The sequence below is a fragment of the Thunnus maccoyii genome, chromosome 14, assembly GCF_910596095.1.
Source record: "Thunnus maccoyii chromosome 14, fThuMac1.1, whole genome shotgun sequence".
In the NCBI taxonomy this organism is placed as follows: Eukaryota; Metazoa; Chordata; class Actinopteri; order Scombriformes; family Scombridae; genus Thunnus; species Thunnus maccoyii.
Window position 1 is genome coordinate 18309197 of NC_056546.1, and position 24425 is coordinate 18333621.

General features: G+C 37.9%; 1 protein-coding gene across 2 annotated transcripts in view; it reads right to left on the reverse strand.

Moving 5' to 3' along the window:
* col21a1 (collagen, type XXI, alpha 1) overlaps window positions 1-23156 on the reverse strand; it is a 28241-nt gene extending 5085 nt beyond the window's left edge. For both annotated transcript variants that reach the window (XM_042433120.1, XM_042433121.1), the window contains exons 1-19: window positions 22995-23156; window positions 17305-17432; window positions 16559-17119; window positions 16219-16384; window positions 15911-16139; window positions 13064-13237; window positions 11383-11460; window positions 10369-10452; window positions 8960-9022; window positions 8496-8549; window positions 8341-8394; window positions 8192-8245; window positions 3793-3846; window positions 3641-3694; window positions 3504-3557; window positions 2894-2947; window positions 1091-1135; window positions 920-973; window positions 772-825 (exon numbers count right to left, since the gene is read on the reverse strand). In XM_042433120.1, the coding sequence (XP_042289054.1) occupies window positions 772-825; window positions 920-973; window positions 1091-1135; window positions 2894-2947; window positions 3504-3557; window positions 3641-3694; window positions 3793-3846; window positions 8192-8245; window positions 8341-8394; window positions 8496-8549; window positions 8960-9022; window positions 10369-10452; window positions 11383-11460; window positions 13064-13237; window positions 15911-16139; window positions 16219-16384; window positions 16559-17119; window positions 17305-17401 (1983 nt within the window). In that variant the 5' untranslated portion in view covers window positions 17402-17432; window positions 22995-23156. The remainder of the gene's footprint in view (window positions 1-771; window positions 826-919; window positions 974-1090; window positions 1136-2893; window positions 2948-3503; window positions 3558-3640; window positions 3695-3792; window positions 3847-8191; window positions 8246-8340; window positions 8395-8495; window positions 8550-8959; window positions 9023-10368; window positions 10453-11382; window positions 11461-13063; window positions 13238-15910; window positions 16140-16218; window positions 16385-16558; window positions 17120-17304; window positions 17433-22994) is intronic.
* Window positions 23157-24425: the final 1269 nt, after the last annotated feature.

Genomic DNA, 24425 nt, shown 5'->3' on the forward strand with positions numbered 1-24425 from the left:
TGATTAGGAGACAGCGCGTCCAGACCAAACAAGTGCAGACTGCTTACATTTCCACCAAAATTCCACTGACGAAAGCAATAAGACCGGATCATCGCTTAATTTAGCACTGTCGCTATGGCCAAGAGATCGTCACTTTTGCTGAAATGTCTTTTTGAATAACTGACCAAACAAAACATGTAATTTTGCTGATCCAAGAAGCTTTCTTTATGTTTCTTTAGTAAGAAAGCTTCAACAATTTAACCTTATCCAAACTAATGTCATTCTGTATTGTAATGCATTTGGTATAAACTGGATGATATACTGTAAGGCTTTGGAAAGGGATGGCATGTGATGTCATGCTGTGCAGCTCCGCAGCAAATGTTGGCAGCTGGTTAACTTAAATCATGACATGGCTCGGCCTGCAACTTGTTGGTTGCTGATGCCAGCTTGTGTGGACTGATCTGTACAATTGACTTTTTTGGGCTGCAGTTTCAGCCAGTGCAACTAAACAAGGTGGTCAGTCTCATGTGACAAATAAACTGGATAAAATAAGTCACATAGCCAGCCATTTTCTCTCACAGCCCCAGTGATGGAAAGTGTATAAACCCACATTTTTATTTAGTGTTTACCCAGTTTACCCATTTTAAGGCTGTGCTACATCTTATTTATGTCTGTTGGTAAGATGAAAGTCAGCCAGTGTTTCTGCAAACATTATGTACAGTAGCTATGCATCACTACCACAGCAATTTGAATAAGCTGGAAGTGACTTTTTAAAAAGGCATAAATGATTACCTTGGGTCCAGTTGCTCCTTTTAAACCAGGTGCACCAGGTAAACCCATCTCACCCTGCAGGAGAGTGAGAAAATAATTTTTGTTCAGTATTAACATTTCAATGTGCATTGAACCTATTAACAAATTGTCATAATAGCTATCAACTCACAGGTGGTCCGGTCAATCCTTTGAAGCCCCTTAGTCCAGGCAAACCAACCTCCCCCTTAGATAAGAAACATATCGGTCAAACATAATCTCAAAGAGTGATGCAAAAATCATTGATCAGTTTCTCTTATACATATACAGTATTAAGGAGTTTGTTACCAAGACAGGGGCTCACCTTTTGTCCACTCGCACCTGCTGCTCCTGGCAAGCCAGGCATACCCTAGTAACAAGGAAAGAGATTCACTGTATTGCAGATCATCACTATATTTAAGAATGGCAAAAAATGACCAAAAAAAAAAAAAAAAAAACACAACCAATATGCTAAATTTAGGTACAGTATATAATTAAGATCATGGAAATTTAATTGTTTGTAATGTTTTTTCCTTTTCTATAAAGAAGATCTGTATAATGTCTTCATATTTTGAGCCTGGTCTACTGTATGCGCTCAAATTATTTACAGTCAGAGATTTAAATGATATAACAGAAATAGCATTTTTAATGCAGTGCTGCTGAATTGAATCTAAAAACAGTGTGAAGTACTAGAGGTTCCAATTTACTTTCTGTCACAGAAGTGAGACAATGACTTTACTGTGTCAGTGACAATTATAGCCAAATGCTCTATAGAAACAACTGACTGGACTAAGATTGGCTAGTTGTACACAGGAAGAGTGGAGAAACATGGTTTTCAGTTTTTCAGGCTAAATTCAATGATACATTTGCAAATGTAGGTTATATAAAAAATAATGTTTCATTTCATTCCTTTGAACTACAAGGATTTGTACAATAGTAGAGCACTGTCTAAGGTTTCATTTCCATGTCATATGATATGATCTTAAAATGTTGCAAGTGGGCTTTGCAAACATATTTTAATTGCTGGTACATGCAATAAGAAAGGTAGTTGCTATTTAAAATGCACTGAGGAAAAAAAAAGCATATACAAATTTATTTTTAAAAAAACATGTAATACATTGGAAGTCAACACGTGCAGCAAAATTACCCTGGAAAGCCTCTTTAGTTTTTTTGTTTGAGTTATTTTCTTCTGACATAAATGCTTGCAGATGCTTAGTGGTTGCCTCAGACTGAAGTTTTTTGTAACACATGAGCAAAGTGAACAGACTGGTTAGCCAGACAGACAGATAGAGCCACCTGAACATGTACACTCAACATATAGGTGAAGAAATCCTTACACTGATGTGTTAACTGCTCTTGTTTTAACTTGAGGAAGTGCAGTACTAATCCTGTCTCCTTTGACACATTGCTAACTCTATTGTTCTTGTGAGGGAAAATAGCTTACAGCCTTGTGGAGCAACTGAGTCATCTTTTGTAGACCCATCACAAACTTTTGGACGACACTTAACATAATCATGATCAGTGGGGTGGTTGCCCAGTTGAAACACTTTCTTCCTAAAACAGATTTGCCAAAGCACCACAACATTCCCTCGATGAGTTAGTTTCACTGCCTTAGATTATGGCCTGAGTCTGCTTGTTACATAACAGGGTTACCCTGGGATGAACTACAGGGGAAATACCCTTAAATTTCTGGCTACCAGGAGTGCTCTGTGTACTCGTGACAGTATGTTAACACACTGCAGTACTTACTACAGCAAAAGCATAATGCATGCAAATCTGGGTGATCTATCAAATCAACTCTTCTATTTGTCTATTTCACTCTTCTGTTACATATTAATTTATGTTAACTACAATTTGTATGCATTTGACTGTGAAGAACTTTAAACCATATCACTCTAAGTACCATACACACAAAAGTTCCTCTTCTTGCTGCAAAATGCTTTGATCAGAAGTTCTAATCTTAACAAGGCCATATATTGTAGTAATTGATTGCACATTTCACTTGATATTACACATCAGAACCTCACTTTCTTGGAGTCCATGTAAAGATGTAAGCCAATGCCTGAAGCACAAGAAATCTACAAAATACCAAACATGTTTAATGAGTACTGTCTGTGTTATGACTCACAGGATGGCCTGCCCTTCCATCAGCACCAGGGATACCACTGGCCCCAGCTTCTCCCTTAATACATTGGAGAAAAAAAAATGGTGAAGTGACAGATGATGAGCTATAAATAGAAGAGACACATGAGCAGGAAAACACAAGTAATAATGACCTCAAAGCCAGATAATTATGTAATACCCAAAACACAAACAGCAAAACTAAAAGCATATTAAATAGACCAGCTCAATGGCTTTTACATTAAAAACACATTTTATTTTCATCCAAATTGATAGTTATGAGATCTAAATTTGACATGAAGGCACCATTGTCTCATATATTTTACATTTCGTGTTGAGTTAGACATCTATCTAAAAAATGAAGAACACTTTATTTTTTAAGTTGAAGAACTTTTATGTTTACGAAAGCTGTCAGATAGAATTTGGAAAAAGACAAGGGGGACACCAGCTTTGTATGACTACATTTGCATGGTTGCCAAACATCAAAAACAGAACTTTTGGGAACAGTAAAGTCTTTTAAGAATGTGCACGCTTATCCAACTTCATTCCTCTATTATTCCCCTAATCCCTGAATGAGTTTTGTAACATACTGTTCTGTATTGTCACAACAAACAGACCTTTTGACCAGGTTGCCCTGGAAATCCATCCTTTCCATCTCTCCCAGGTAGACCCTGAAAGGACAGAAAGGGGTTTTTACTCACTATTATAATGACACATGAGGTCTGGCTTTGGTTACAAATTGTTTGATACCTACGGGTTTTCCTGGATAACCTGATGGCCCAGGAGGTCCCAAACTTCCTTTTTCTCCCTGGAAATAACATGCCATCCAATTAAAATAACTATATTTCTTGCGTCATGATCAGTGACTCAGTAGTTTTTCGCCATTAGGATCGTCTAAATTCTCACCACTTGGCCATCTTTTCCTGGCAACCCTGCCATCCCTGGGGATCCTGTTGAGCCCTGAGAACAGTAAAAATGTTTAGAAAGGCCATGAGAAGTGATGTAAAAATAGCTTTTGTATATCATTCTATTTCTAAGCTGACCTTGCTTATTTCAACTTTCCAGTTGTGATCACAATGTATTAGAATCTTGTCACTCATTTGACAATATCCTGGTTTTAAATATACAGTAAGTAGTTAGCCAAAATCTTAAACAAGTCTTTGTCAGTCAGAACAGGAGACAAGTGTAGGACAAGAGCACTTCACAGACAGTCTACCCTTTCATAAATGTGCAGTCAGTGCTTGATGTTAGTCAGCAATGGTCTTGTTTTTCTGGGATAGACAATCCATTTAAGCATTTGGACTGAAACGTAAGGTACATGTTTCATTGCATCATTCTGGCATTTTCAGAGTTGCACTGGTTGACCTAAAAGAGAGTGCTGGTTAAGTGCTGTATCTGTAGAATTTTGCCAAAATATGGAGGAATGATGCACTGCATTTTCACATTTTTGGGAGGGAAAAAAAACATAGATTTGGAAACAGCTGGGACATTACTTCATCTGCTTTCACAGATTCTACATGCCATCATTCAAAATTATATTAATCACCTCATGAGGGAAAAATTGTATGATGTATTTATTACTGATTTGCTCAGGGATTTTTGTGGGTGACATTTTTACTATGGACTTGACTGTAGGATGCATTCCCCCAAAAAACTGTATTTAAAAAGAGAATGAAGTCAAAGTCTAATTCAATCAGCAGTGAACAAACAGGTCCTTTGTATTCATGCTCCATTGCTTTTAACAGCACATCCTTATCTTACCAAGAATCTACACCTATGCTATTGGCTCTGTGAGGCTGTACTAAGGTTCAATGGTGCTTTAAGCTAAATGCTAACGTCGCCATGCTAACATGTTTATAATGGCAATTTTAATATGCTGACGTTAAGCAGGTATAATGTCTAATATGTTCACCGCTTTAGATTAGTATGCTAACATTTGCTAATTAGCATAAAAAGTAGGCTACAATAGAGGCTGGTGAAAAATGTCACTAGTTTTGCAGGTATTTGGCAATAAACTAAAATATTTGACGAAGTGAAAACTTGGCTTGGTGATTGCATTTAATGAAAAGTCAAATCCAAATATAGCTGTTGAGACATCTTGGAACCATGAAAGTTAAAACTTAGCACCAATCCATCTAGTAGATGCTGAGATATTTAACAGAATAAGTGATGGCAATGATGACAAATCAGGGATCACCAAAGTTATTGGGCACCATAAATGTCTGTGCAGGATTTTATGGTAATCCATCTGAGTTGTTATCAGTTTGGACCAAAGTGGTGGACTGACCAATCCCTAGAGTTATGCATCTAGCATGGCTAAAAATATTTCAGAGCATGACAGAAAAACTTGGACCTCTGTCATGGAAAGCAAAGTCACACAGCTTCTCTGTTGATGAAAGCCAAGGAGGTAATTATAGTGTTAATGAACTACATAGATCGATAGCACAGACTGGATACCCACATAATTAGCAGTGAAATGTTCCTTCAAAGATGATGAATGACTGTGATCATGATCACGTATTGCAGACTGAATACACAAACATAGCCACTTTTTTGGAAGCTGCTAACAGTCTTTCTTCCTTCTGTGTCCTTGAATCATGTTCTTCTGACTTAATACAGCAGACATCTCATGTTTCCATTCGCCAGATCCTGTGCCAGGAAAATAAAACTTCTGCACACCCATGGGTGGTCTTTCAATATTGGAAAAATTTGGAAAGGTAGATGTAAATTTGTTTTGTATGTGTGGAGAGAAGGTAGTGTGAATTCTCTCTAACTTTAAGTGAATCTTAAGCGGCTATCTGCTGGTCGAAGACATCTTTGTCCTTGGAAAGTGTTTTGTGTTGCATGAAGGACCTTTGACTTTCCTTGAGAGCAAACACCTCTTGACTCAGACATGAGGGAAATTACCCAGTCTAAAGTTTTGGAGTCTTTTCACTTGGCCTCAACAAGAAATAATTTAGACGTTTAATGCCAAATGGATACAGTTTGAATGTGAGCAAAAGGCATCTGAGCCCTTTACTGTTTCATATAAAAGTGGTGCTTTACATACACAGCATTTTAGATATGTAGAAGGTACTTTTACTGATCCATTTATTGCTGTTATTCAAGTTGTTTTTGGATCAGACATGCTGGCTTAATGTGGCAGTGATGTGTAAAAACTGATTCTGTGTTAGTAGAAGTTGAGATCAAGCACTATTTCTGTGTATTGTGTGTGTCTATGTGTGTGACATATCTTGCATTACTGTAGAAGTATTTCACTGATGTATTGACGTAATGTCTTGAAATCACCCTTGTTTGGTTTGCATAAGAGGAAACACAGCCTCTAAAAGATGATGGTTTAATAGTTAGATTACAGGTAATTCTGAGCTCAATTTGACTACATTTAACAAGTTATAGGAAAATATTGACCTTTTTATGTACCATGATCACATCAAATGGGATCTACAAATAGGTAAAATTATCTTTTTTATGTTATTCACTTTATGCAAAAGTTCTGTATAAATGGAAATGAGATAGATACAGTAAATCCTCTTGATCATTAGCAGATCAGGCCCCTACAATATTCGCCTCTTTGTGTTTTTGTATGGCCAAAATCCAAAGTATTTAACCTAATCAAAGAAAGTTGAGAAGACAGTCCAAGCACTAGTAAAAACTTAATTTGATACATCCTGGATTTGTGAGTGAAACAGTTGGGGTAGATGGTACAGCAGACTTTGCTCCAGGTGCAGACATGTGTCTGTGTCCAGCTGAGACAATTTTCAAAATGACATTAACTGCTTCAATTGTTCTCCACTTCAGCCAACTGGCAGGGGATGTTAATTGCAAGGTAGGATGATATGACAGATGTGATGCAGTTTAGAGAGGGTGCATTACATCACTGCACTTCAAAATAATGCTAAAAGCAAAAAGTTGTTTAGACAAACATCAAAGTGATCAGGGCAAAAAAAATTCTAGACAAAGCTGTAGGACTGTCAGGCTTCTGCTCGAGTGCTGTGCCTGTGGTTGATGTCTTTCTACTACTGTTGGATCGCTTAGGCAATGCTTACTTTTATTTGACACTGCCTTTTTCCAGGGAATACTGGCAGATTCCCTTAAAGAGTCTCCATTTTGTATGGTTTATTGTATCAGTTTGACCTGATTTGAGCTGCTGACACATTTCAGCTCACAGGTGCTTTCTCTTTGTGGCTCACATGGGTATGGCTTCTTTGACATTGTTAAATATCATGACAACTAATACTAACATGTGGCACTAACTGTATTCAGTCTAATCATGTATATATATTTTCTAGTCAGTGTGACTGAACAGTGGAAGGGGCAGTTCTTAAGGCAACACTCACTGTGGGTTGATCTGACTTCAGATAGTGTACTAATTTCTTAACATCTCAATACTTTGGAGTAGTTTTGTTGTCACCTAAGGCTTCTGTGTAGAGATTCTCACCCTAGCGTTGAATGTGAAAGAGATTGAGCTGACAGGTTTTAAAACGGTAAGAAAAGATTAATCCAAGATGTGCCTGCTATATAAAAGAACAAGGTTTTATTTTAAACTGATGGCCTCCAAGGTGGAACATATTATATGATCCCCTCTGTGATAAGTAATTTATATGTATCTGAGGATATCACAATGTAGTGGTGACTAAAAAAGAATTATACATGTTGCCTTGATTCCTCTATCTTCACATCTTGTCTTTGGATCTGCACCTCATATTTGAACTGGGAACCTAAGGAGTAGAGATGGATGCAAGTGAGGGTGAAAATACAACTAAAAGTGAAAAGAGATACACCTCTGGCTCCCTAAAAATAGAGAAGACTGTTTAAGCTTTCTAACGAAAGGGCAGAAATGAAGTCAGGAAATATGAACACTTTTAAAAAGTCTCTGATGGCCCTCATGCTCTCTTTGCAAAGTGCTCTTGTCCCACAGTATAGAAGTTGTATTTTTTACCCTCTCGAGGGAGCTGGCTTTATATTCATAACATATGGTTACCAGAGTGATTGATGCAACGATGTTCAAACGGTTCAAGTTGATGTGTCTAGCAGGGATTTCCTGTTAATCCTACAGTTTATCTCATAAAAAGAAGATTTACTCTTGGTAATTCAGTGTGGGTTTTGTACTTTTTAACTATCACTCATTTGTTCTACAGAAATCATTCTCTTTCATTCATTCTCATTTTGACTCATCTTTCATGCCTTAATTTAAGTAATATCTTTGATAATGTGAAAAAACATCTAAAATATGAACATTTTGACAAAGACATTGTTTTATCGAGCAAAAACACAAGTGTCATATTTGAATAATTAATATCCCCACCTTCTCTCCTGGTTGTCCAGGTGCTCCTGGTAATCCAGGAATACCTCTGTCACCCTGAATTAACAGAAATGCATAACAAAATATGTTTTTAGTGGTCATAATTTAGTGCTATCGATTGTGCCACAAATTGTGCTTTTTGACCTTCCTACCGAAACACCGGGACTCCCTTGCTCCCCCTTGTACCCATCGGGCCCACGTGGACCCTGGCAGAAGGAAGAGGGAAAAAAAACAGCTTTGAAATTTCCACATTTGATGCTCATTAGTGAATTTAATGATACAGTAGATGAAATAATAATCACTTTACCTCTACTCCTGGCGGACCTGGCACCCCTGGACTTCCTCTACTGCCAGGGATACCCTTAATTGTTAAAAAAAAAAAAAAGATGGGAGATACACAAACTTGGTTAAACATTTGAATCCCCTCAACTTTGTGCATGTTGTCTGAATAAGTCTAGGCTATGTGGTTCACTTTTAAACCATCCAAAAATCATCGCCCAGATAATCACTGTGCTGCCACCATTAGTATAATCAAACATGTTATTTTTTTACCCATTGGAAAAATAAGTACATATGTATATTTACCACTATGTTTGAGCATTCTGAGGCAATCTTGACCACATGCAATTAACAAGCATGAATTGTCATAACCTAATGGCTACATGAACTCAAACAGGTTTTGACATTTTCTGAGATGCTGTTGTTGGATATGCTGTGACAGTGTAGCAGTTATGTTCTGTATGTTTGTATATTGAACTATGTAGTACTCACAGGCTTACCATCAGCACCAACAGGTCCAGGCTGACCAGGTTTGCCAGCATTTCCTTGTTCCCCCTAAAGAAAACAGAATGAGGTAATTGAATCATGTGTAACTCAAACAAGTTGTTTTTATGTCTTTGTCAGTCGTATACAGGCGCCAACCTCAAAGCAGCATAAATGGATAAATCGAAAACATGGTAACAATATGCCTTCTCAGGGGTAGAGTGTTGATTTAATTTATCTATAAACTGTGCCGAGCGAGCTAGTTTTCCTAATCTAAGAGCACTATGTGGGGTTACAAGGACCATCTGCAAGCCAGCAACAGTCCCAACATTTTGGATCTATTAGTAAATGTAGTAAAAGCATAGTGGTGACCTTATAAACACAAACATGCCCGAAACCATGTAGGTTTTATTAACAAAGAGTTTTGTTGCTAAGGTAATATCTCTCTGAGGTACTTGTATAAAGGCTTTTATGACCTGCGTTGCCATTTTTGGTTAATACCCTGTGATCAATAAAGACGGACATGCAGGTTTTATTCCCTTTCAGTAAATTTCCATTTTAACCAGTATTTATCTAAGGCAGTGGTCTGGTTTGCTTTAGCAAACAGTACAGTCCAACAGGATCTAACAGGACTAACCACAACTTACGCACAATGGCAAGCCTCAATTTGCCTTACTGGAGAAAAGAGGCTTTTTGCCGCATCCGTAATTCATTAAACAGTAAGCAGATCAGCAGGTACCTGTGTATATTTGGGTTGGAAAAGAGATAAAAGTGCTAAAACCTCCCACACAGCACAAAGGAAATCTGTGTTTACAGGCTGTGATGATTGTACTTGGTTTTGACCTATTGGTAAAGTGCAACCTCATGTGCTCATCACATAATGATCCGACACGGACAGCAGCATTCGGACATCACCGGGGAATTCAGCACACATCTCCTCAAGGCTAGGCCATAAGAGGGAGAAAGTTTGTGCTCTGGCTCCCAACAGAAGCTGATTAGTGTCTTTGTCATTTCTAAGTTTACACATAGTTAGTTATCTTCTCTTATTTAATCTCCATCACTGTTTAAAGTAAATATTTAACCAACTGTCTGAACATTGGGGAGCTGGATGACATAGAGCTCCGTGCTGAAGCAATAACAGACTCATTGTTAGCACAGAGTGTGTTGTTGTGCGTGTATTAATATTAGTCACATTGTGGGGATATTAGTCACCTTATAGGGACTTCCCTCCTATTTAGGCACAGCAAGGTGGTTCCCATAATTAACCTTTACATTTTACAACTAAGCAGGTATGTAGTGGTTACTATTTAATGTCAGGTTAGTCTCCAGGTTACACCTGTACGTCAATTTGCCAAAGTGTGTAAGGAAAATTTTGCTTGTGACATGAGACAACAGAGAAAAAAAATGGAATAACTGACCTTTGTGCCTGGAAGTCCAGGGGCTCCAGGAGGACAAACACAAGGTTCTTGAGTTGGTTCAGTATAATCAGGGCTGTTGGAGCACTGTATGAACAAAACAAGACTCTTATTCAGTAGGCAAGACATTACGTGCACATACAGAATTATGCATATAGTGTACAAAAGGATTTACTTTTATCCAACACAGCGATTTCCAAGCCATACCTCTCTCTTTTATCAATCTAATGTTAAATAAATTTCACAAAATCTAATAAGATACCTGAAACCCTGTTAATAGATTAAAAAAAAGAAATATAGCGACCAATTTAACATTTTTTAAATCTGTATTTAGTTCTGAATATTCAGATCTTTTTGGTAAAATGTACATCGTAAAATGGATACCCTTTTGCTTTGAAATCAAATGCTATGAGATTTTTCCAGAAAGTTATCTGATCCTCCATTCAAAAGGAAATTGATAACTGAACTTGGATATTTTATTATAAATAAAGCATTGAGATGCGGACAGAGAGAGAGAGGGGAGAAGCAGTGGTACTTGGCAAACATCTTGTCTCTTTTGATATTTTTATCCAAGAGCTTTGCATTAAAAACAGTAATTTGGCTCTGGCTTTGCGGTTACAGCGATTTCCAAGCCAACATAACAATGGGCCACTGCTTCACAAACACAGTCAGAGCCAGCAGATAATAAAAAAAATATACTGAGTGCAAAATGTTTGAAGCGGAGCCATGGGTCCTCCTCCAACATATTATTTTATTCATAAACAGATGTGATTTCAAATGAATTTCTGCTGAGTTTACACTTTCACAACAAAATACCACAGTGCACTGTACTGATGAAATATAAGACAAAAGATCATTTTATGCCATGCAGTAATAAGGTGTGGAGTTAACTGATGATGACATTGTGCAGTGTGTTTCAGAGTGGAAACAGATGTAGTTGGACAAGGTGAGAAGAAGTTTATCTATGTTGCTTTTGGACTGAAAAACATCCAGAGCCAAGCAGGATCTTGTACTTACAACTCCAGGTATTTCACATGCAGTCTCTCGGTTATTCTGCTCGGGGTCACAGTAGATGCGCAGTTTCTGAATTTCAAACTGAACAAAATTTAAAAAATCATGAAAATCATGTTAAAGAGAAAACTTCCTCTGTTGGAGATTCCAAGCAAGCTAACAAAGCAACAATTGGTAATATGGGGGTAATTTATAACATTTACTTCAGCTTTATCAGTACTTTGTTAATTTATTGAAATTGCTATTGCATAACTGCCAAACTAAAAGAAAAGATAAGTGCCCCAGTTGGGCACTGAGCTACACGTTGCCAGACCTCCCTCAGTATTTGGAAGTGTTCTGAAGCGACATGGCACTATTCTTCCATTAGAAAATCTTTATTTGGTATTTTGTTGATGTTGGTGTTAAAATGGCTCCAGAATGTCCCAAAGACTGTTTTACTTCAGTTACCATGTGAGCAGAAAGATGATGAAAGATGATTTATATTGTTTCCAGCCTCATGAAAACATTAGTGCGTCTGTGTGGCTGGGAGCACTGATCAACTTAAAACAATAGCATCTACATTTTGTTAATAATAACACCAACTTGTATTTAGGTTTAAACATGATTGAAGATGGTCTGATGGTTCATGTTAATTAATGTTAAAGTATTTAAAATTGCATTATACCCCATTCTGGTGTGCTTTTAGGGGTCCAATAACAAAAATTTGTTTCCACTTACAAGTGTTTATCCAGAGATGATACTGACTTACAAGTACATTCACTTTGTTAAATGGCACAGAATTACATGATCCTTGGAACAGTGAATCAGTAAACACCATAACATTCACTGCCAAGCTGTGGTTCAGGTTAATATCCACACCTACAATAATGTGTCAACATTCTTTTCAATTAAAGGATTTTCTGCACAGACCTTCTCATATTATCTCTGCTGTTTGTGAATAAATCATACTTTTCTTTCTTTATCATGTGCGGCTTGTTGTACCAAGGATCTTTGTTTTAAAAAGTGACTATTATTTTCTTTTATTTTAAATTAATTTTATTCCATTGGCTATAATTATGGCCACAAATGCAGTAATGCCCAACCTGCCTAATTGCTTACATATGTGTATAACGCATGTTGAATGGTCAGTTTATGCTATTGTTTCATAATAAAATGTGTTACATCAAATTGACAATTAGTATAAAAGGATGTATTGTGCAAAAAGCAGTTATTCCTCTTTTCCATAACTTTATTACATAAAAATATTTAATTATGTTTGCAGGGATGCCTTTGCATCAATGTTCAAGAAAAAGCACATTATATAATCTTCTGCAAAGAAAATTATAACGTAGCACAATTATGATTTATTACAAATACAGCATTTTGGCACAGATAGTGCCAACTGAGACAAATAAAACAAAGACTAATAAGACCTTGTGGATGAAAATGCTCATTTTTGCCAGAGATTTATTATCCACAGAGTTAAGCATGTCTCTAAGGAGGCAGCAATAAACTATGTTTTGCTGTGTGATGCTGTTAAAGACATACTGTATATCAGTAATGAGCTCAACTGCTCATTAAACAAATTGTTCCCTCTTTCTATAGTTAGGTTGACTTACTTTTGTATTTTTCTCCCACATGCCTGAATAAATGAAGTAACCAAACGACGTGTACTTTCTGACAATAGGGTCGTTGATGTTGAACTTACTGGCGCTGTTGTTTCTTTACTGACATATTTTCCAACTTGGGTTTTTCCATTGATGAAAATGCCGACAGGAGGATCCAAGGACAGAGTTTCAATTTCCAGGTCATCAACATAAAGTGTAACATCTTCCTCAGTGACCAGCAGGCGCAGCTGGTGCCATGTCTCATCAAAGAGTTTCTTTTGTCATAAAAAAAAAAGAACAGGAAATAGTCATTAATGTGATGGTACTGGCAGTGTACTGATAAAAGACAGAGAGAACAATAGTCTGTCCTCTTGGAGTAAGTAACGTGTATAGTGCTATATCTTGTTCCACAGCAGGAAGCAGGATGGACCACTATGTATCTGACTGGGGCAGTGTGATACTGTAAGTTTGAACCTGGGCAATACACACTAATCAGAGTTACATTTTATGAAGCATTTATCACAAAATATTATGGACTTTTTAAGGCAAAACCACCCCTGACTCAGAAAAGGCTACACTGATCACATTCACTGTCACAGTTTGCAATCTGATCACATGACTGATGCATATATATATATATATATATATATATATATATATATATATATATATATATATATATATATATACAATGGATAATATACAGTCATCTGGCTTGGGACTGTCAGGAAACAGTGACAGAAAAACTGCCACACAACCCAATAGGAAATAACTTTAAATGATGTCTGTGAAAGGGAATCCTGATTTTGTAATACTATGTAAGCCCACTTTGATTCATTTTTCACCTGTTCTTGCTACATCTATATACATTTCTGGTAGAGATGGGATTCCACAGTATTTTGGCAAAATCAAATCCAATATCAAATCTGAATCCTTTTGAATCTTTTATTGAATCTTATTAGATTTACCTTTCAACATTTGCAAGTAACTAAAGGCTAAAATATTTGGGACTGTTAATCATGTGTATACCACATATTGAAGAGCTGTAGACCACTGTACTTAAAGGTGCAATAAATGACACTGAGCCTCACTGGATGTCAATTTTGCAAATAACTATTTGCTATGTAAAGATATAGTGGAGTAATGGCAACCTGAGCAGTGAATGAAGTCACACTCTCTCTGTGTGTGTTATTATCTGAGCTTCTCTGTTCTTTGTTTCGGTAGCTGCACCAGCTGCCATGCATGTTAGTGCATGTGAGTCCCTCCATGTCCTCCACGTCTGTTTCCAAGATGGCGGCTGCGTCACAAACTTTCTCAAATTACAGCTAAAAGTACACTAAAATAGTGTGACATCTAGTGGCTGAATGTTGTTTATTGCAATTTTTACTACTTTACTTACAGGTTCCTGATTCAGAACTATTGAGTAGATCAGATTAATCAAATTTTAACTGGAAAATTCTTAAATGATGTATGGTGATCAGGGATTAATTTCTCTAGACAAGAGTCAAACTCTGTTGGTCCCTGTTGAACTACAAAAACACACTATCTAGTCATGGTTGCACATTGGTGTCACAGAGTGATGTGTCTTTTCAATCATGAATAATCCTTGGCTGGATACAGCGACCAGAGAACAGTCATTTTCATTTGGCAACATTTAGGTTTTCTATTGCTCTTTGCCAATAAAAAAAGAGTGAGGAGAGATAAAAGTTTTGATACGAGATTTGTTGAGATTAGCAAAATGTCACTTTGAGATTTCATTTGACCTAATGTTGAGAGTTACAGTCATCATGGTCTTACAAATGACGCATACTTTTGCGTTGCTGCAATTTTTGAATTATTTACTAAGACTACCGATGTAAATGAGCCCAGCCAAAATTCATTTGATGAAGTGCACTGTACATGTCTGGAAAGGAATGGCATGCAAACGGAAGTGTTTTCTGCTGATTTTCCACCTTTTTTTCCAAGACATTAAAATTCAGACGCAATTTCCTCTGCACAGTGGCTATTTATGAATTCCCATTCTCTCCTCCCATTGTTTATGCTTCTAAACAGGAACGCCTTAAAATACATATTGTATGAGCCCAAATACACCATTTTCAGCGCCTTCAGTAAATGAGGAGAAACACAATTCTGGGTTTAAGTGCCTCAAAAAAGGCTGCAAAAGTCAAAGTCTTTTGTTTCCTACAAACAACTTTTTATATACCTGCTGCAACTATTAAATAAACTTCACTGCAAATCTCTTTTTAGTCTGTCTGAAACGGTTCAGTTTTATGGTGGTGCTACTTTTTCGGGGGCAGGGACATAATCTGCTATTCGCTCCGACTTGTACGTGTAAAGGTTACTGCAGGTTTACACATGCCATGTGAGAATAAGAGGATTATGGGTGAGTGGTTATATAACAAGTATTGTATGTGTGGCTTAAAGAAAAATTCTTAAACCTTGAAGGTGCATTGCTTTAAAACAGTTTTGCCAGAGTTGTCACTTATACGAAATAATAATGATAAGAAACAGGGAACTATTGTACCCTGATGTGACCAGCTTATCCTCCAACATGTATTTAGAGTCTGCAGGTTTTCCCTTGAACAGGCAATGAGCAATAACATTGAGAATTTTGTTGTATACATAGTGTATGTACAGACCATTAAATGTGTACTCCGGCAATTTAGTATTGTACTTTCATAAAGATGGCCAATTCATAAGAGATAGATTAAAAACAGAAAATTGAAGCAGCAGAGGCTGAGATATCCTGACTTGTAGTCTCTAGTATCCTAGTATCTAGTCTAGAATCCTGGATCCTACATTTCCCACAAAGTGACTAACTCAACTTCCACAACCCCAGTTTGTAACGACTTGTCCCTGTTCAAAATGTAAAGAAATCATTACACAAATGTTATCATAGACCGTAAAGTAAGACCCTCTCAAACTGATAATACAGAGTGTTAACATACCCTTGCTGTCTGTTGTGAAAATGTGACAGTTTGAGTTCCACTTGGTGCTTCACTGGTTGTGGTGAACTTGACGGTGCGGTCCATTCCATTTAGAGTCACCGCCATCTGAGGTCTCCCTTCAGGTGTCTGTATTCTCCACAAGTCCCAGTCCTCCATTACCAGTGATCCCTTATACCTCAGCGTGGCCACAAACACATACGATGGAGGCAGGCCATCAGGAAAAAGGTTCCTGTATGTCCAAATATGAAAGTCAGTCAACTCTGTATACAGTGATGATGAAGAGGAAAGAATAAAAGCAAGATGATTACCTTGTAGCTTCACTCAAGTCGACACGAGGTGTCACCTCGTAGGCCTTAGTGCCATAAAATGCCCCCTGTGTCTTCTTCGCTTTTTTTGCCAAATTTAAATGTACAAGGATATCGAAGCCCTTCTCATCACGGGAATCTACAGGAATTCTTGCTGAGCAGACAATCTCTGCAAACGACAAACATAGCAAAACAGAAAAAGTGATATTTGATCTCATAATATTTGAGCTCATTATCAACCATAACTTTACACCTGCAGCTTTTTCCTTCTAACTCCTAATCTTGTCAATAAAACTCAATACGGCTTGAAAAATCAAGCAACATTTGATCAGTAGCTGCTTACCTTCACACAGTTTCTGTCGTATGACCTGTATGATCTTGGAAATAGCTTTGTAGTCTTCAACAGAGAAGACATAAGTCGAAAATGGCTTGTTTGCAATTTCCTTCAACTCGGCCTCCTCTGTCTGTGACCCAACACCAATTGCAAACAGAATTACTCCTTTTTTCCTTGCTGCCTCTGCTGCTTTCAAAACCTCATCTTGAGACTTCCCATCTGTGAGGACAACAGCTATTCTGGATATGCCCTTTGGGCCACGCTCAGAGAGGCCAAACAGTTTGTCTAGAGCAAACTTAATGGCGGTCCCTGTCCTTGTGTTTCCCCCCATGTATTCAATGGATTCCATCGCTTTGATGAGTTCTTTATTAGAGTTGTACTTCCCCAGAGGTATTTCTAAAACAGGGTCATCGCTGTATTGGACAACTCCAACCTGGGTAAACTTCTGTCCGATATTGAAGCTTTCAGTTATATTGACAAGCCATCGCTTCACTATTTCAAAATTGACATCCTCAACACTCCAAGAGCCATCTAGAATAAAGACCAAATCAGATGGTGCAGTCCTACAACCTGAAGCAGACAGAAAATAAAACATTAGTGGTGTCAAATAATTGGTTATATAAATGATATCTAGTTTGGTGGAAGACATTTACAGTGCATGAATTCACCTTTGCCAGTTGAATGCATTTGACAGTTTAATGTATGGACAACAAGCATAACAAAGTGTGAGAAAATGAAGACAGAAGCATTCTTACTTCTTAGGTCTTCATCTTGTGCTGCATTAAACAAATGGAGAAGCATGAAGCACAGACATCTTAAGAGACAATGCAGGGATGTCGCTTTGTAACCCATTATGCAGCAGTACCAAGTTCCAATTGTGCACCTATAGGGAAAAGGAGAAACATGCTTTGTATTGCAATGAAAAAGAAAAGGACAATGGGAGCATTTGTGACCTGTGTTATTCTTGCCTTGACAGAAGTGAATACCTGAGACTTTTTTCCATTATTGAGATGGCTGGTTGCCATTTTTCTGCCTCTGTCTCATTCCTTTCATAGGTTTTAAGATCAAAAACTGTTTTAAGATCAAAACCTGCAACACAAATCTACCCTACTACTGACAGTTTCACACATTTAGAAAGGGTGTATGTTACCTTGAGTGATATGTATTTTTTGTGTCTACTGTTTGTGACCATGCTCTCAACTAGGCTCTTCAAACTGTGCATTAGTTCAAAAGACCAATGATTCAAGTAATTCGTAGACCCTGTTCATGTTGTCTCTTTAGATGATGCATCAATAATGAACCAAGTGTGAGATGTAGATGCCAGCTTTGTTAGTGACTCAAGGCATGGCAGCAGAAAGTCTGTGCATACATGCACACTGTAAGCATGTATGTATATATGTATGTAACCATTTAACTTTGTGACATTTTTAGCATTCATGTTAAAGTTACTAGATTTTGTTGGTTAGGTTTCAAGACTCCACAGTGCATGTCCTGACTGAGGTAGTTGATACGATTTATATAAATTATATAGTGCAGAGATTTGTTGTTTTACAGTGGGAATGGATAGAAGTGTTATAGACATACAGTGTTGCTGGTGGACATTCACCCTCAAGTGTGATTTTTTTAGAAGGCAGAGAGTATCTTTAAGATTGAATTAATGCAGAGGAGTGTGCACATACAAGCTTACTTGGTGCATCTTTGCAAATCATGGCACTTGCCAAGTCAAGCACAAGACAAACAGGACAGTCTGTTCATTGTTTGTGACCATAGTGACTGATGTTTGTTTAAAGATTTAAGAAAATCCTGAAAAAGGCTTACAGGACTAAAATAATGGAGAAAGATATAGTATAGTTTGACTTTTTTGACAGAAAATGTGAATTTCTTCCTTAAATTCCTACCATTTTAAAAAAAATAATAGCACAGACATACAGTATATAGCATAAATTATTTGTATAAACTTTATTATACCATACCATTATATATTGATCGATTGTGAGTTTTGGTATGTCACTGGGGTTATCAAGTGCATTTCCCAGTAACAGCCACCAACTACCTCCCACTGCTCAGACATTACTGCCAACAAATCCCTAATTCACTTACTTGTACCACTAAGTGTATCCATCCTTCATCTTTCCAATGCTGCTGCTCAGCTTCTACGGCCTTAGTACACCAAAGCATTTTCCTTTCAAGCCTCATCTACCACATCCTCACATGGCACTGTTAGCTTTACTAAGTAAACAATTCACTGGACCCCTGGCCACAACTGCCCTTAAACTAGTGCTCACTATTTCCTGTGGGATTATCAGCTGTTTCCTCAAATCTGTTGCCTTTTGCCAATCTCTGCCCACCCTTGGCTCAGCTACAATATGCCTGCCCAGAAAAGCTTCATTTCCCACTCATGGATAAAACCTATTGTAATATCTTCCTTCCCATCAACAGATTTTTAACCAGTTACTTTCAAATGATGCTACAGCAGTTATAGTAGTAGTGGCACCAGGTGTGTCATTGGAGTAGGATTATTTTACACCAAAGTGTAGGCATGCCTGAACATACGGTATGGGAAACTGATATTTTGGGAAGATGTTAGCTTAACAGTTTGGTTTGTATCCATATTCCCTCCAGCTCTTCTTTTATATTTTTCTAATTCATTCACTGTGCCAGCTCTGCTAAGACAGCCTCCACTGTGCTGATGTTTTGCCCTACAACCATCTGTCTTTTACCTTACTAATTGACTCAATCCGTAGTCATTTCACTGTGCCCAGCCTTAAGGCTCCTCACTCTACACCACCACAAACAGTATCACTACCGTATGGCTGAGTGCCAAGTTTTGAAATGCTTTATGATGGGTTGAGTTTTAGGCTGCTAATACAGAAAGCGCTATACTCCTATTCCTGACTCTAGACTGTAAGTGTCATCTAAAATAATTTTTTCACATTTGTATGGGGAAGTGACTTCAGATCTACCTATAGGTCCAAAATGACTTTCCCATACAAAGCCACTCTCCTGGGACTCGATTCAAAACAAACAGATTTCCAAATATAAGAGTTAGTGTGCTAATCTAATCTTTACTTTAGGTGGTTGTCAGATTTGAATAATGGTACTTTGAAGCCCTTGATGTATATTAGCTATCTGATATAGATATCCTACAAGTTCATACACAGAAACAACACAATAGGTCTTCTGTCAATGCATTCCACAACAGCCTACATTTTCCTGATCTCGTACCCAATCGATGCAATGAAGACACATTAGCTGTACTTTGTTTTTTAAATTTAGAATCTGAAACAACTTTGTATAAGGCTAGGTAAAGCATGAGGTTCTGGTTAAAAAAAACCAATATTAAATGTTAGGAAGAGGCAGGATGCGAACCATGGTCTCGAGTGTCAAAGTCAGATACTTTTTATATCCCTCTTTTCATTGTGTTTTAAGAAAGTCATGCATTGCTACATAGGTTTGAGAAAATTACCAGTATTGCAGTTTTTAGCCATGTTAGCAGTGTGGCTATATGGCAATGTCAGTCAATCAATCAATTGGTCCAAACTGAATTATCTCAAAAACTATAATAACAGCAGGTCACAATTTTACTTTCACCAATACTTTGGTTTATGACCAAATTCTTTATGCCAATTTTCAAATGTTAGCATGCTAACACATGAAACTGTGATGATGAGCATGATGAATTTTACCTCCTGAACATCAGCATGTTAGCATTGTCATTTTGACCATGTTAGCATACTGATGTTAGCATTTAGCTCTGTTGTGCCTAAGTACAGTTTCATGGAGCTGCTAGTGTGGCTGTAGCCTCTTAAATTCTGTTATGAAGAAGACAATCAATTGTGCATGACGAATAGATCACTTGTCAAAACATAGTCATGGGTCATTTTAAGCAATAAATGCTGTTGTTTTTCTGGTGAGGACTCAGATACTCTTGGATATCAAGATGTTAAAATTGCCACCAACTCAGAAATGGCAAACAAATCCCAATGAAGCAATGTCAAGGCAAGTGTAACACATGACAAAATGCTGGGTTTGTCCTTTAACATCAGTTAATGTCAAATACAAAACAATGATATGTTACATAAATGCATGCGGTTTATCAAATGAATTTCAGTAATATTTAAACTCCAATATCATCGCATGTGCTGCAAGCAAGATGTAGCAGAATATTGCGGTTTAATGATGTCCATGCTCATGAAATTAGAGATGAAATGAGATTTTAAGTACCGAGTAAAACAATGAATAGAGTCATATTTACATTTGGCGATAATCGGCTAGTGAGCTCCATGTGAGCAGACGGCATTTGATTGTATGTTGTTTCTGTGGCCACTCTATTAAATTATCTTTTACAGTGGTTTCCAACACGTGAAAGAAAGAAACTGCTGACATCCTAAAAGGAAGCAGTTGCAAATGAGGACCAGATATTCCTCATATACTGTAAGAAGCAGGACTTGTGGAAGGAATTTGATAGGAAGGAACTGACCATACACCTTATTCTTAGCTGTTTCGGACACATAAAGGTCAACAAAACAGTCGCCAGGATGTAACCCTTGGCCTCCCCCAAGTGCCTTTATTCCTGTGCAGCCAAAGAGGGGTCACGACTTTGACATGACAGCATTTTTCCACCATGTTAACTCTGCGTTGAAGTAACACAGTTGAACGAGGCGCTAAGCCGTCGCAGTTGTGCAAGCCATTCCATTTTCTTCAGAATTTTCCCCACTAGAGAGCTGGAGGAGGTTGCTGGAAAACCCCCTCATTGGCAAGGTCCAGCAAGGATGACTTTCCCCTCGACTGACTTTCTCCAAACTGAGTATTTCTACACCTCTGCTTGAGCCACATGGAATTCATTTACACCATCAGACAGTGAAATTCCGGCTGTGGACAGTGACCAAACACATGTAGTCATGATGAAGGGAAGCAACTTTCATCCAGGAATAAAAACGCAACATTACACGTGCTGTGCTATAATGCCTAGAGTCGGACTGCATGCATAATGTAGTAAAACTAACAGGTGCGCTTGTCTTGCATGTTAGTACCAGACTCCACTGATGTCTGATGTCATTAGGGTAAATATTTTGTAGCTCCAGGTTTCGGTCACCATGACTGAAACCTGGAGCAGAACTGTAACATTCGCATGCAAAGTATCAAACAAAACCTACTTCAAAATTTTAAGGAAGACATTCTTGCTCTGAACACAACTACAACATGACATGAATTCTGCATTGAGTATTGTAAAGCCTGTTTGCTGCAATACTTTGCAAACTTGATCAGATTTATGTGAGTCTTCGGTTAGTGGCAGTTTGGTTCCAGCTGAACATGATGTTCAGGAAGTTGCTGAATAAATGATTTCTCACATTTCACCAGATAATATTTCAGCTGTTGAAGGTGGGCGACTGAGTCATTATTCAGATTTTGTCCACAGTATCAGACCACAGATTAAAATTTGACATTTTTTTTTGCAGAAACTGTAATACATTGTTTGAATTATTGGACTCAGAAAGAAAAACATGTTTCTTATGTTTAGTGTCTGCAGTTTATGAAATGCAACTGCAGGCTTCAACTCCACTTGCACTGGTGAAGTTATAGTTATCTGCTGTAAATTTGGCAAAAGGAAGTTGTTCCATTCCAGAAACAACAACTGCTGTTCAGCGTGAACAGCAGTTGCCAAGATCAGGGGAATTTATTACTGCCAAATTCTTCAAGCAACAAGGGAAAGCCAAGCCCTATCAGTTGTTCCCCCGGAGAAAACTGTTCAACTAATCCAAAGAGTTAAATAATGTCTTGTAAACCGCCAGCTGAAGGGGTCTTGTCACTTTTCAGCCAACATGTCCACTTTTAGATTCTTTAATATTTCCTGCTCTTGTCACAAAGATTATTGTTCTTCATATACTGCACATATAATGCTTACATCTGTCAAAATTGTATGAGTACAATACATACACTGTGGTGCACTAGACATATGCCTGCACAGATTCAAAAAATGCGAAAGAAAAATCCATTTACGAGAAGTGAAATGGCCAGGAAAAAATCTTGAGATGATTCCATTCATTCTTTGCATGACAGTAGCACAAACAAGGGACTGATAACTGCACTTAATGTCTTCAATATGCAACTGCTGCAGCACAGAGTAAAGGACACTAAAGTCAATGTTGAAGTAGTGCTGGATTATTACAAATCTCAACAGTGTTACTGCATCGTAACAAACTGCACACTGAAAAATAAATTATATACACTAAAATCAGTCTAATAGCTTTTGCACTTGAATGAGCAAAAACAGCTTCCATAGAATTTAATACTCTAATATTTGCTGTCTGATGATAAAAGACATGATATGTGTATCTTCATGCATAAAAACACCAAACATGTGTAACTGCAAAACAGCATGTGTTAATATCAGAAATACAGTAAGCTTTCTCACAAAAATGACACAAAGTAAGCAAAAAGTTACCGGTAAGCGTCCAAGCCCTTGTGTGAATTTCCGTTAATCCTCTCATTGAGAGCCAGTGATCAATACTGTTCACAGCCCTGGGTTTACAGAAACTGAATTTGGGGAGAGGTGCACATGTTTCTCTGGTGAATGAAAGCCTGCCCTTTCCAGCAGCTCCCTCTGTCTCCTCTGTTTCTGTCCTTCTTCTTCCTCTCCACCCCCCTCACTCCGGACTTTTACTGGCCTACAGCCACCTTCAATTACCATGGGTGGAAAGAGAAGCAGATAAGGAGAGCATGAAATAGTGAAACAGACAGCCCATCTCTGACAGTCCAAAAGGAAAATAATAGTAATGAGCACAACCTCCTTCCAAGTGTTGAGGGTTTGGATCGTGTGTGGGTTGCTATGGGCATAACCAGAGAACATGGAGTTTTCTGGATCCAGGACAAGAACTGGATCAGCGACAAGTTTTAGTATACTGAGACACACATAATGTACACTGTACCTTCAACAGGACCTGAAGTGCTCTTTGAATTTCTCCACCATGCCACATTTAAAAACTCATTCCACTTTATCACCAAATGGACAGCAGATTATGGTCTACAAGTCAGCAATGAACAAGGTGCGAAAAAGCTACTGCAGTCCTTTCTCTGCACGAACAGCTGGAAGTCATTAGAAATGCAGAGCTGAATCTGTTATCTGCAGAGCAGGCAGATCTCAGTTTGATCCACTCTAACAAGTTTTATCATGTTTATACTTGGTGGTAGGCTGCTCTGCATCAACTGACAACAGCCTCACTGTTTGCAGGCTCTCCTCGAGTGTCTAGAAAGCACAACAGTGTTCTGCAGACTGTGAAACTTATTTATTCACTTTAAAATGAAAACAAGGTTATATAGTTGTAATTTTGTTGCAGGCTGTGAGTTGTGTTGCTACATTATCATAGTATAGTAGAGTGTATGAGATTAATATTGTAATATTGTTGTAAAGTCATCTAAAACATTGCAAAAGAAGCTGTGGGGGGTACTAATTTTGACAAGTCATGGTGTCATTGAACAGGTGCTGATGTCATCAGACGTCATCCTATGCTGGGATGGAGCAGCAGTGGTTTTTCTGATCACGGCCTGGTTGACCCTGAGCCTCAGCACACTCTGCTGGATCGCACATGCAAATACTGAGCTGGTGTTTGGAGCCTGGGAGTGGCCAACCTGCTGATGAGACTAGACTTTCCAATGCTGAGTAATCCTCAGTCTCTAGACTGGTGTCTGGTTTGTAACCAACAGGAGGTGCACAGCGATCAAAACCCTGGGGCAGAAAATCTGTGTCCTTATTTTGTGTGTCCTTCAAGAAGCAACAGTATTTCAGTGAATTCTGTTGTCTTCTGGGGATTATTGACAAATATGACCATGGGTGGTGGCCATATTTGGAAATGTGACATTGATTATATTTAGCAAT